The sequence below is a fragment of the Marmota monax genome, unplaced genomic scaffold (assembly GCF_021218885.2).
Source record: "Marmota monax isolate L192 unplaced genomic scaffold, Marmota_monax_Labrador192_F-V1.1 WCK01_AAM20220418_F8-fsc00170, whole genome shotgun sequence".
Taxonomy (NCBI): Eukaryota; Metazoa; Chordata; class Mammalia; order Rodentia; family Sciuridae; genus Marmota; species Marmota monax.
This window is the reverse complement of record NW_026692395.1, coordinates 3599267-3611604: the sequence shown is the minus strand read 5'-3', so window position 1 is coordinate 3611604 and position 12338 is coordinate 3599267. Positions and strand designations below refer to the sequence as shown.

At 47.8% G+C, this 12338-nt stretch overlaps 1 protein-coding gene across 1 annotated transcript; it reads right to left on the bottom strand.

Moving 5' to 3' along the window:
- Nucleotides 1–1082: 1082 nt before the first annotated feature.
- Cfp (complement factor properdin) lies at nucleotides 1083–7046 on the bottom strand. Its single transcript, XM_046442565.2, has 9 exons — nucleotides 6875–7046; nucleotides 6638–6788; nucleotides 4920–5095; nucleotides 4299–4469; nucleotides 3976–4167; nucleotides 3600–3773; nucleotides 3157–3348; nucleotides 2888–2999; nucleotides 1083–1308 (listed from the first exon to the last, which is right to left on the bottom strand). Exons 1-9 carry the CDS (start codon nucleotides 6936–6938, stop codon nucleotides 1152–1154), a joined length of 1389 nt encoding a protein of 462 aa, XP_046298521.1. The 5' UTR covers nucleotides 6939–7046; the 3' UTR covers nucleotides 1083–1151.
- Nucleotides 7047–12338: the final 5292 nt, after the last annotated feature.

The following is a 12338-nucleotide window of genomic DNA, read 5'->3' as shown; positions in this document are numbered from 1 at the left end:
TATTGTGGATTAAATGAGTTCACGCTTATGGAAAGCCTTAAGACACTACTGGGCACACAGTAAGTACTTTCTAAGTATTGGCTGTTGCCATAATTATTGTAATGATTCCTATGTGGGTCATCAGGAGGGGCTCAGCATTCAGTGAGTGGTAAATTAATAAGCAAATGCTAAGAGCACTGGGGTCTGGGTTTTTTCTCTTCATTGTGCAGGGACGTGCTGCTCTGATTCCTCTTTTTTTCCTATGTCCCCTGATGTCCAGCACTATTGTTAGTATACAGTAGGCGTTAAGTGTTGAATAGATGTTCGAATGAAAGGAATGCCTATTCTGAGTCTGTTCCCTGGTTCAGATGTCCTCTCCTTCTACCAGCCCTCCTCCACCCCAGATGCCCAATCTTAGCTTTAGCATACAGCAGACGCTTAAGTGTTGAGTGAAATGAACAACTGCTTGAGGAATATGTGTCTGGGTTTGTCCTAGGGGCTCCTCCAGATGGATGCTGACTCTAACTTCTCTATACCCTCACCTCAGCTCAAAGCACATCATACCCACTTCCTCAGTCCGCCCCCAGCCTCCCGAAGCTATTTGTCACTGGTAATTGTGGTGTTGGAACTGGGCTGCTGGGGAGTGGGTGGGTGCAGGTGCTAGCTCGGCAGGGCGCCAACACTGGCCACGCCTCTGCCGCTGTTCATGGTAGATTGACATGGAATTGGCCAGCGGAGAGGATCTTGTGGGTGGGAACCTAGGGAGCTTCAGGAGGCAGGGAGATAACAACTAGCCAGAATTCTGGCCAATCAAGAAGTACTTGCCAGAGGGAATAGCCAATCATGAAATCCACAAAGCAGAGCTCTGCAGAGGGACGTGCTGAGCAGTCCTCGGGTACTAGAGGGTCCAAGACAGCATTAGGGCAGTGGCAAAGGGAAGTTGGGGTTTGACACTTACTTTCACACCTTCTAAGAAGCAGCCACAGTGAAAAATACTGTTTTCCATAATAGGCTGCTGTGACTTTCCTCTAGAAGATGCTATTGCCTCACTTTGGGGGAGGGGGTCAGGTTGCTTTTCCTCCTTTAAGGAATCTTAGAAGAGCTCCAAGAGGATGATTTATTGAAGTCTGAGAGTAAGGGGAGCAGGGTAGAAGCGACAGATATTAGGATTTCTATTCCTCAGGGTCTGTGCAGGCAGGTGCATGTAGACATGGCCGTTGCTCCTTCACCACCAGCTTCTGCCCCTGCAGCTCCTCGCACATTGGCCGTGGATTCCCCCAGAAGGTCACATTCTTCTCATCCTGACCTTCAACCGCGGAAACAGTGGGCCTGGGATGATAAGGGGAATGGAAGAAAGAAGTTCAGGGAAGGCAAGAATGCATTCAGTAAATTCTTAATAAGTAGCTGGGCATGGTGGCGCACGCCTGTAATCCCAGTGGCTCGAGAGGCTGAGACAGGAGAATCATGAGTTCAAAGCCAGCCTCAGCAAAAGCGAGGTGCTAAGCAACTCAGTGAGACCTTGTCTCTAATAAAATGCAAAACAGGGCTGGGGATGTGACTCAGTGGCCGAGTACCCCTGAGTTCAATCCCTAGTACCAAAAAAAAAAAAAAAAAAAATTCTTAATGAGTGCCCACTGTGTGCCCAACTCTACGTTTTAGATATGATATTGGGCTATTTCTTTAGCTTTCCTGTGCCTGTTTCCCTTATCTACAAAATGGTAATAATAGGAATAATAATATCAATACACGCTTCACCAGGCAGAGCGAGGATACATGAATTAACTCAGGTAAAGTGTTCAGAGTGGTACCTGGCACAGAGTAAGTGCTCAATAAATGCTGGTGGCTGTTAATTGTTGATAGGAGCTACCTTCTCTTACCTCTAAAATCCTTTATCTCTTCCCATTCCCCACCTGAAAAAACCCAAATGTTTTGTCCTGATATTCAAGGCCTTGATGCTAGGCCCAAATCCCTGCCCCAAGCCAATGTCTCTGCTTCCTCCACTTTATATAAACTCAATCCCATGTCCAGAAAGACCTTTGCCTGGATTATTTTTCCCACTAAGCAAGCCATCCATTCACTTCCACCCAAATTCTTTCAGCTGGTCCTTCATTCATTCAGCCTCTTACTTATTCAAGTCCTTTGCACCTCCATTCAACACCTCTAACTCATCTTTGGGACCTACTCTGAACCCCAGAGCTAGAAGATCATGTCCCAGATGCCAGGCCTTCCAAGAGCTGAAACAGCCTGCTTAACTAGTAGCTTGATGTACCTGAAAATAAGGAAGGGATAGGTATTTTAACCTTCTCCCACACCTGGGCCACTCTAGTCACCAGTGATCACTTAGTGTGGCCACTCACTTGTGTTTTAGACCATGCTCACTGTCTTAATGCCAGCAATGTCTTTTCTGACCCCTGCCTTCCCAGGAAGCCCTGATCAACTTCCTGGACCCAGGATATGGTGTCAGTCCCTTTGCCATGCACCAGTTGTTCCGTGTATGCATTCTGTCAGGGCTCTGCTCACCTGGGTCCCTGGAGGAATTCATGGATCTGGGTTCTGTAACTATGGCCCAAAAGGACAGTGAGATGCTAAAGGAGTGACTGGAGTCATGGGTGACTGGGCAATTCAAAGAATGGTAACCCAGAACACAGAAGGAATGGACACATGAAGGACTGAGCGAATGGGAGAACAGCTGAGTGACTGTGTGAGGGACTAAAGGGCACAGAGGCTGTGAATTCTCCTCAAGTATCTTCCTTCTCCTCTTAATTTCTTGCTTCTTCCTGCGGCTGGGAGGTGGCACTCAGTAAGGTAGGCACCTCAGACCCTGTGGTGAAAGCCCTAGTTGGGGGCCTGACTCTCCCACCTTCAACATCATGATTCCCTCCCAGGCACCCATTGCCCCCTCACTCACGAAAACTTGGGGAGCAAGGCTGTGCACTGGCGCTGGCGGACGCGGATGGGGTTGGGTCCACATGGGGGTGTACACAATCCCCAGGTACTCCACTGTGACCACTGGCCTTTCACTGTAACAAGGGGAGGGGATCACAGAGTGAGAACTGGAGGTCTCAGTGGGAAGACAAGAGGAAGATTGCAGGGACATGGTGGCCCACAGCACAGGTGGAAGTCTTTGCCCCTGTGTGGGCTGCCCACCCTCACAGTGTTGTCTATGGGGGCACTCACAGAGGCAGTTCTGGATATTGTAGCAGTGCCGGATATCCTGATAGTTCCCAGCACATCGCTGTCCATTAAACTTGCGGCCCACACAGGTCCTTGTGCGTGTCTGCTGGCCTGGGATTTCCTCACAGCTGATAGACTTCAAGTTGAGGCGGGAGCAGATGCTCCACTTTCCCCAGGCTTCCCACTGTCCATCCACTGCACAGACAGGTTAACAGGGGCTTGCATCAAACTAGGGAGTGAATAAGGGAGCTCAGGGGAAGGAACGAAAGCTGTTGGAGAGAGTGGGGGTGATCAGATGTGAGAATGGGGGACCACAGGCGAAACTAAGGCATGAGGACAGAGAAAGGAGGAATTAGAGGCAGGAAAGCCTCAGTAATAGGAATTGGGCAACAGATGGGCAGGAGGTGGGGACCTGAAGCATGGACATGGTACCTCCTAGTACTGACCAGGGCAGGGGATGGCTGTGTTGCAGATGTGGGACCGGGTAGCATCACCAACACAGGCGGGGCCCCCATGCTGGGGCACAGGGTGATCACATGTCCTTCGTTCCAGGGTCTGGCCCAGGCCACAGGTCACAGGGCAAGGAGTCACAGGGCTCCATGGCCCCCAGCCTCCAGCCACTGTTGGAGGAGTAAAGGGAGTAAAGAGAAAGGCCACCCCAATCTCCCCAGCCCCTAGACTCTGAGACAGACTGTCCCCATATGAAAGCCTCCATTATCACATGGTATAAGAACTCTATTACCTGAAATGACAGACCATCTGTGCCCTGACTCAAAAGGCTTGCTGGAGGAGGCCCATGTCAGCAGCCTCATCCCCGCATACCTGGACAGGGTGGCAGGCCAGTGCAGCCCCGTTGCTCATAGGCTGTTCCTGGGCAGGGCTTCCCAGGAGGCTGCTTGGAGGGCTCAGGTGCAGAGCATGTGCGGCTTCGTGTTTCCGTAGGCTTGTGGGGTCCACCATGGCAGGTGCCTGAACAGGGGCTCCAAGGGCCCCAGGCAGCCCAGGCCCCATGTGCTGTGGTAGGAGTGGGAGGATATACACATGGTCAGGCTTGCTGAATCCTCTCTACCTGGCAGTTCCTGGCTGAAACTCCACATACCCACCCTGGGTGCCCCCATCAGTGTCCTGTGGCTGCCTTCACTCACTGGGGCAGACCTTCTGGGTGTCGCAGGGCTTTGACTCCTGTGCCTCTCCTGGGCAGTGGCCCCCACACTTGGGGGCAGGGCGATCACATAGTCGTTTGCGGGTCTGGATTCCTTTGGAGCAGGTGACAGAGCAAGGCCCCCAGGGTGCCCATTCAGACCAGCCACCCATCTCTGTCGGAGAGGAGAAGGGCAGATGGTATAGAGGCAGAGATGTCAATCAGTGTTCCTGGCTTTCTTGTGTGTCCCATATCAGCTAACCCTGTCCCTACATCTCATGACCCCAGACTTGGCCCACCATTACTGTTCATCTGGACTACAGCAGCACCTTTCATCCTGGTTCCTCTGCTTGACCCCTGTCGTACAGTTGGTCATCTTCCCAAACCCAGTAAGATTGAGTTTCTACCCTGCCCACAATCCAAATCACTGACTAAAGTCAATGTCCTCACTGTAGCTTCCCTCACCTTTCTAGCCTCACCTCCCACACTCTCCTCCAGTCACCAGAATGCCCTCAGCTCCTTGCAGCATCAGGCACAGGCTCGTCCTCAGGGCCTCTGCACTGATTCTTTTGGTGCTGGGGCCAGGTGACAGGGAGTGCTTGCCCGCCTTGCTGATCCTCCTCACCAGGACAGCAGGGCTGGTCTTCACAAGCCTGTAGCTGCCACTCAAGGGTCCCAGGAGCCACCTTTTCAGGGCAATGACCACCTCTGCCCATACAGCGCCGATGTCGCAGCTGGGAGCCTTCAGAGCATGTCACTGAGCAGGGGGCCCATGAGGACCATGGTGACCATCGTGGGAGCCTGTGGAGAAGTACACATGTCCTATCCTGGTGCAAATTGACAGGATGGCATGTGGAACTCTAGAAGCAGGCCCATAAGTGGATGCTGTGTAAATGTGCAGCATGGATCCAAGAGTACCTACCACTTAGGGATACTGCAGAATTGAATGAGAATAGGTGGGCACATAGTTAGGTGCTTTATAAATGTCACTTTCCTTCATAACCAGGGCCTTAAAGTTACCACTGGAAATCCTCAAGGACAAAGCCAGGGATACAGTAAGCAAACTTAAGGACTAGAAGTCCAAACTGCTGCCAGAAACCCAAGTGGCCATTGCCCTGCACAGTAGCAGGCAGACAGGAAATTTTTAATAGGAGTCATTGTGCCAGTGAGTTCACACATCCCCTCAGAAATACTCTGGATCATCAGGTGCCATAATGCATACCTGTAATACCAGTAATTTAGGATGCTGAGGCAAGAGGATTCCAACTTTGAGGCTAGTCTCAGAAAACTAGTGAAACCCTATCTCAAAATAAAACTTTAAAAAAAAAGGACTGGGATGTAGCTAAGTGGTAGAGCACCCCTGAGTCCCCATTCAAAAAAAAAAAAAAAGAAAAAGAAAAAGAGATACCCTGGATCTATTCCCATCTCCTTCACAGTAAGGGTATGCTCTCAAATGCTAAACAGATATGACCTGCCAACAAGACTAGGGACCAAGAGCTGCTCTCAAAAATACCCAACCTTGCCAGGCATGGTGGTGCACATCTGTAATCCCAGAAACTTGGGAGGCCAAGGCAGGAGGATCTCAAATTTGAGACCAGCCTTGGCAACTTAGTAAGACCCTGTTTCAAATAAAATAAAAAAGGGCTGAGGATGTGGCTCAGTGGTAGAACACCTCTGGGATAAATCCCCAGGAAACCGCCCCCACCCCTGAACAACAAGCTCCTCATCCCTGTAGTGTATCTGAAATATATGGTAAGGAGTTAGGAAATAACAGGAAATACATCTGGAATATAGTAAGGCTCCATACACGTAAGATACAGGAAATCATGATTAGGAGACTAGAACGACTCTAGAAATCCCTGCATTGCATTTAGTATGGAGGAAATGCTCAAGGAATGTGAGGTATCATCATAATTAGGGGCCTGGAGCTACCCTCAGAATTCCCCCAAACTCCTCCCCTTCCATGTATAGATGTGTCTATATACAGTAAGCACTCTATAAATATGAGCTGTCATCACAATTAGGGAACTGGAGTTGCCCTCAGAAATTTGGCTATGTCTAGAGACAGTTTTGGTTTTCTCAACTGGTAGGTGTTGCTCCCAGAGTCTAATGCAAGGCCAGCGATGTTCCAAAATAACTTACAAGGAACAGGTCAGCACTCGCCCCCCCACTCCCAACAAAGAAGTTTCCAGTTCCATATGTCAATGGTGCCAAGGTTGATATACCCTGAGCTGGTTATGATCATGGCCTTCAGGGTCACCATTGGAGGTCCCAGAGAAAGGATGAGCTTAGTTCTGAGACATGGACCTTTTTGCCCCCTGCCAACCCCAGGTTCCTCCGAACCTGCATGCCCGACAGAGCCTACTGCCACTCTCCTGGAAGGCATAGGCAGCATTGAGACAGCAGTCCTCCACACTGACGCCTCCCCCTAGGAGGCCCTTGCACTTGCCAGAGTCTTCTTCATATTGGCTGAAGCAGAGCACAGGGTCTGAGCCTGTAACAGGACCAGGGGGAGGGAATGGTCAGGAGCATGGTGGATCTGAGCCCCTCAGGGGGACAGCTGGGCTCCCACTCACTCACCTGTGGTTGGCAGGGTGAGCAGTAGCAGCAACAGTGACTGAGGGGCCTGTGCTCGGGTAGTCATGTTGAGCGTGGCGCCCCTGTGCCCTCACCAGTGAGGAGGTCTGGCTTTATCTGGGCTGACCTGCTTCTGGAAAGAGGAACCTGCGACAGGAGGAACTAGGAGGATATCATGCAGGCCTCTTGAGCTCTGACCTCTGTTTTGTCCCCTCAGACTCCTCCTCTTCTCTCTCCTCCCCATTTCCTGTGTTACCCTAGGTTCTGTTTTGTTTGTCACCCAATCCCCAGCACCTCACGCTGTTTCTCTGCTCCACTCAGCAACCTTAGTGTTCAGTCCTCACTTCTTGGACAAGTTCTTAATGAAAGGCAATGGAGCTTCAGCGTTTAGAGTAAGATGAATCTTATTGATGTGCGACCTTGGACAAGTCACTTCAACCTCTCTGGGTCTGTTTCCCTGTATGTAAAATGTACAATCTTGACCACACTATAGGGTCAAGCTCATGGGGGTGTTAAACATGGGTAAAATGACAATGGCCCTCCTCATGGGTGGCAATTGCTTCATCTTCCATCCTGACTTAACCCCACCCTCCTCTTTCCTAAAAGTGAGGTTCCCTGTGTCAGCATATGGGAGGAGGTTACAACAAGGGAAGTGAGAAGGGGAAGTGGCAGGGTGTGGGGAAGGATTCAGAAAGGGTGGAATTGGGGATATCCACTGCCCTGGGGGCCCAGCTAAGGACACCTTCAGGGGTTGGGGCAGGGATGGATAGGAGGAAATCAGCTGAGCCATGTTTAATCAGAGTACCCTTGGACAGGTACCACTCCTCCTGCCTGCTTCCTCCTCTGTAAAATGTATACACAGAAAGCACCTATGACATAGTTGTGTGGGTTTGTTGAGAAGATTGGGAGTTAAGACATTTAGAAATCCTTAAAACAGTGCCTAACATATAGTAGGTGTCCTGTGTTTGCTGTGTTGATTCACTGAACATTTATTGAACACCTATTGGAAGGAAGCCAGATATAGTTCTTAGCATTATATGGAACAGAGGGCAGGACAGAAAAAAAATCCTCACCCATGAGTGATTTCTACTCTAAAAGGAGAGACGGACAATAAATACCATCTCCTTCACAGTGGCTGTTTCCAGCTACCCTTCCTGGATGATATCCCTGTTACTCTCCAGTCCAGTGACTCTCAAACTTCAGTGTGCATCTGAATCACCCAAAGGGCTTGATAAAGTTTCAGATCACTGGGTTCCATCCTAGTTTCTGATTCCACAGGTGTGGAGTAGGGCTCAAGAATGGCCACTTTAAATGGGTGCTGTGGTGCACACCTGTAATCACAGACTTGGGAGGCTGAGGCAGGAGGATCACTAAGTTCAAAACCAGCCTCAGCAATTTAGCAAGGCCCTAAGCAACTTAGTGAGACCCTGTCTCTAAATAAAATATAAAAAGGGGCTGGTGACTGGACTGGGGTTGTGGCTCAGTGGTAGAGTGCTTGCCTAGCGCATGTGAGGCCTGGGTTCCATCCTGAGCACCACATAAAAATAAATAAATAAATAAATAAAAAGGTATTGTGCCAACTACAACTAAAAAATACTGCGAAAAAAAAGGGCTGGTGATGGTGTGGTGTGTGGCTCAGTCATTAAGTGCCCATGAGTTCAATTCCTGGTACCAAAAAATAAAAAAAAAAATAAAAATGCACATTTCACATTAGGTGACCCTGGGGCCATACTTTGAGACCCAGCACATTGGTCCCTTGAGCCTTCTTTATTTTTGTGGGTCTCATCTAGAGAAAACAATTTTACATGCTTTCTTTTACTGTTAATAATGAACTTCTTTTCAGCCCATTTTCCTTGCAGGTAAAACTGTGCCCCTCAGACCTACTTTCATTTTTCATAAGCCCTAACAAGTCAAATTCCAGAGCCTACTTCAAAAACAACAATCTTGTGGGATGGGGATATAGCTCAGCAGTATAGCACTTGCCTAGTGTATGCAAGGCCTTGGGTTTCATCCCCAGCACTACAAAATGTATAAAAATAAGAACAACCTTTTTTAACAAGAAAGGAACCTAAGATAGCAAGGCAGGGGCTGGGCTTGTAGCTCAGTAGTAGTGTTTGCCTAGAATGTGTGAGGCACTGGGTTTGATCCTCAGCACCACAGAAAAATTAAAAAAAAAAGTATTGTGTCCATCTACAACTTATCTATATATAAAAAGACAGCAAGGATATGGATGGATGGAGATTTCATATATGTGTGTGTGTGTGTATGTATACGTATACGTTTATGCATAGATAGCAAGGCAATGCCTAATTTCTCTTGCATTCATGGATAAAGAATACCATTCCACAAATTAAAACAAGAGAAAAGAATTTGGTCAGGTGTTGAAAACAAGTTCTCAAGAATACTGCTCTTGTTTTCTGGGTGATAAGGTGTGTGTGAATATTTGTATCCATTACAGATGTACTCTGTTCTCTGAGAATATAAGCCTGTCTCTGAATGTTTGCTTTGAACAATGGGTCTTGTTAAGATTCTAAGACTTCAACTGTCAGTTCTGTGTTACCCAGTGAAAACAAACTCCCCAAGAAACCTGCAATTCTGCCTGGCTGCTTTATTTAATCACCTGTTGCCCTGGTAATAATGTTATAATCGATATTTCCTTTGTTCCTAAACTGCATAAATACTTAGGATTCCCTGTGGATGAGAACTGTCGGCACTTTCATTTTCTCCCACACACGTTTAGGCATTGAAATGACTCGGCAGATTCCTTATTTAAGCAAAGAGCCAGAGACTTGTCTTATTTAATTACCACATTACTGCCTGATATAATGTATTTATCTGTTTCTTGTCAGTCTCCCTCTCTGAATATTAGCTTCACTTGGGCAGGGGGTTTGTGCTGGTTTGTTAACTGCTGGGTCTGCAGGGAATCAGATGGGTACCAGCAAACAGAAGATGCTCAATAAATGGTTGCTGAGCAAATCAATAAATGAAACAAATGAAACCTGAGATTCTGGTAAGTGCTAAGAGAAACGGTATGAGTTGGAGATAAAAATCTGGGAGTCATCTTGGGGGACAAAGTCCTATGTTAAGTGCTGGGACCAGAGAAGACTACCTAGATGCATGAGGAAAAGGGGGCGTCAGAGAAAACCAAGGGGAACCCCAGCATTTCAAGTTTTGGAGAACTGGGAAAAGCCAGACGAGGGGACTGAGCGGAAGAGGCCTGTAGCGGAAGAGGCCAAACAAAGGCAGTTTTTTTTTTTTTTCTCTTAGGTCTGGTACATTCCATCCATGACCACTCATACACTGTCTCATTTGGTCTCATTTTCTCTTGTGCTTTATTTTATTACCCATACATACACACACAGTGTAGAAGCTGGATGTACAGCTTCTACTATAGTCTCTTATGAACAGGTTCACATACATACTCATACACTCAGACATTGTCACTTACTCAGGGAGTCATTTCTTTACCATTGATCCCTAGTCCCACTACAGTCTCCTGCTAACAGTTTCAAACACACCCAATCACGTCTTAGAACCTGTCTCATTTGGTCGATATCACCAATATTTTCTCTCACCAGTTTTTCACATGTACACAAAGATGGTCACACTCTCTCACAACATGAACCATTTCATTTGCCTCGCCATTTTCTCACACAAATAGTCACTCATTTACAGTCACCACTAACTAGACTCTTAAGAAGTTTCTTGAACACACAGTCACTATCTCTCCCCTCCCTTCTTACTTAAGCCACTTATACACACCCCCACAGTTCCTGATTGTAGCCTCTTACAGCCTTCCAGGAAGACTCACATGCACACAGTATCACCATCTTCAGACACTGTCTCCTCACCTCACCCCACATTCCTTCTCAAGGTGCTTCCACCACACTGAGTCCTTGGTTCACAGGCTTGAAAAAGGTCTTTCACAAAGAGTTGCCTATCTATGCACAAAACTGGTTCCTTAGATGCTGGATACATGCAGCCATTAATTCACAATGGCCACTAGGCTCTTGATAAGTCTCCCGCAATTATCCCCCCATGCCCTGTGCAGGCATGTACACCATCATTTTCTTCATACAGTTGGCTTATCAGACACAGGCCCACACTACAGCCTCGCAAGTTTCTCATGTGCACTGATCATGTGGTTGCTCGGTAGTTTCATTGGCTTGGTGTCAACTTCTCAGCTTTTACACAAACATGCAGTCTCTTATTTAGTTTTATGACATATTTCATAGACTCACACACTCTCAGACACTGCTCAGTTGTCAGGTTTTTCTCCCACAGTCGCTGGCTTCCAGTGTTTGCTATTGCTGGTCTCTCACACAGTTTCTCTTTTCTCTCAGACAGTTTTGTGGTTTCTGGTATCACTGCAGTCCTTCAGTCTCACCAGAACCTGTGGAGAGGCTGCAGCCTTAATTGTAAACCAGCTGCCACCAGTCTTAGGTTCACACACACATGCGCACAATTACAGCCTCTCAGATGATCCTGGAAACCACCACCCTCTGTTTCTGTCTTGACCACAGTCTCTATGAAACATTTTCACACACACATTCTCCTACCTTGGGTTTCTGGCCTCTTGGCTTCACAGCTACTCTCTCACACAATCAACTTCTTGTGTGTGCACTCCTACAGCTTTAGCTGTCACTTGGACCTCACAGAGTTTCATATAAAAGCCATTTCTCAAACATCAAGTCGCCTGTTTACATACAGTGAGGTTTCTCACCTACATGTGGTCCCTGATGATCTTCACCACTACTTTCCTGCCCACATAGTCTCTCACATGTGGTTCTGTTCACTCTGTCTTGCTCAGCATCAGTGTGTCCAACAGTGACCAATCTGCAGTTCCTGTTACCTTCTCCTGAACTGTATCTCATACATACCGTCACAGGTTCTTGTATAGTATCTTAATCACTCATTCAGTCTCAAAGTGAGTTTCTGAAATGTAGCCACAATTGCTCTCATAGATATGCTGTCAAAAGTTTGTGGTCGTACATCTGCTTTCTCTCACATGCACAACACACTATCACAACTTTCCACAGTTTCTCTCGCCACACCCAGTGACCAACTGGCAGTCTCTATTACTATTTCTCTCACCACTAACCTCTGCCCCAACCTCATCGCCCTTCACACAAAGTCGTGCTTGTCACACTCAGCTTGTCCCAAAGATAATCGGGGAAAAAAAAATACCAGCAGCCTCCAGCAACACCTTTAAAAATATATATTTACAGGAACAATTCCCCATTCTCTGGGACTCTTAGAAAAAAAGGTCCATTTTGGGGAAGTAAAACAAACAGAGGAGACGAGTGTAGCACCGTCCCCGAATCACCAACCCCCAGATCCCCAGGCCTGGGTTGGGCTGGTGCTGAGAGGAGATGAGCTCAGGTGTCTTTTGAACCCACCCTCTCTAGCCTGGAATCGAGACAAGACAGGCTTTATGTCCCCTGTTCCTCCCTCCCAACTCCAGGGA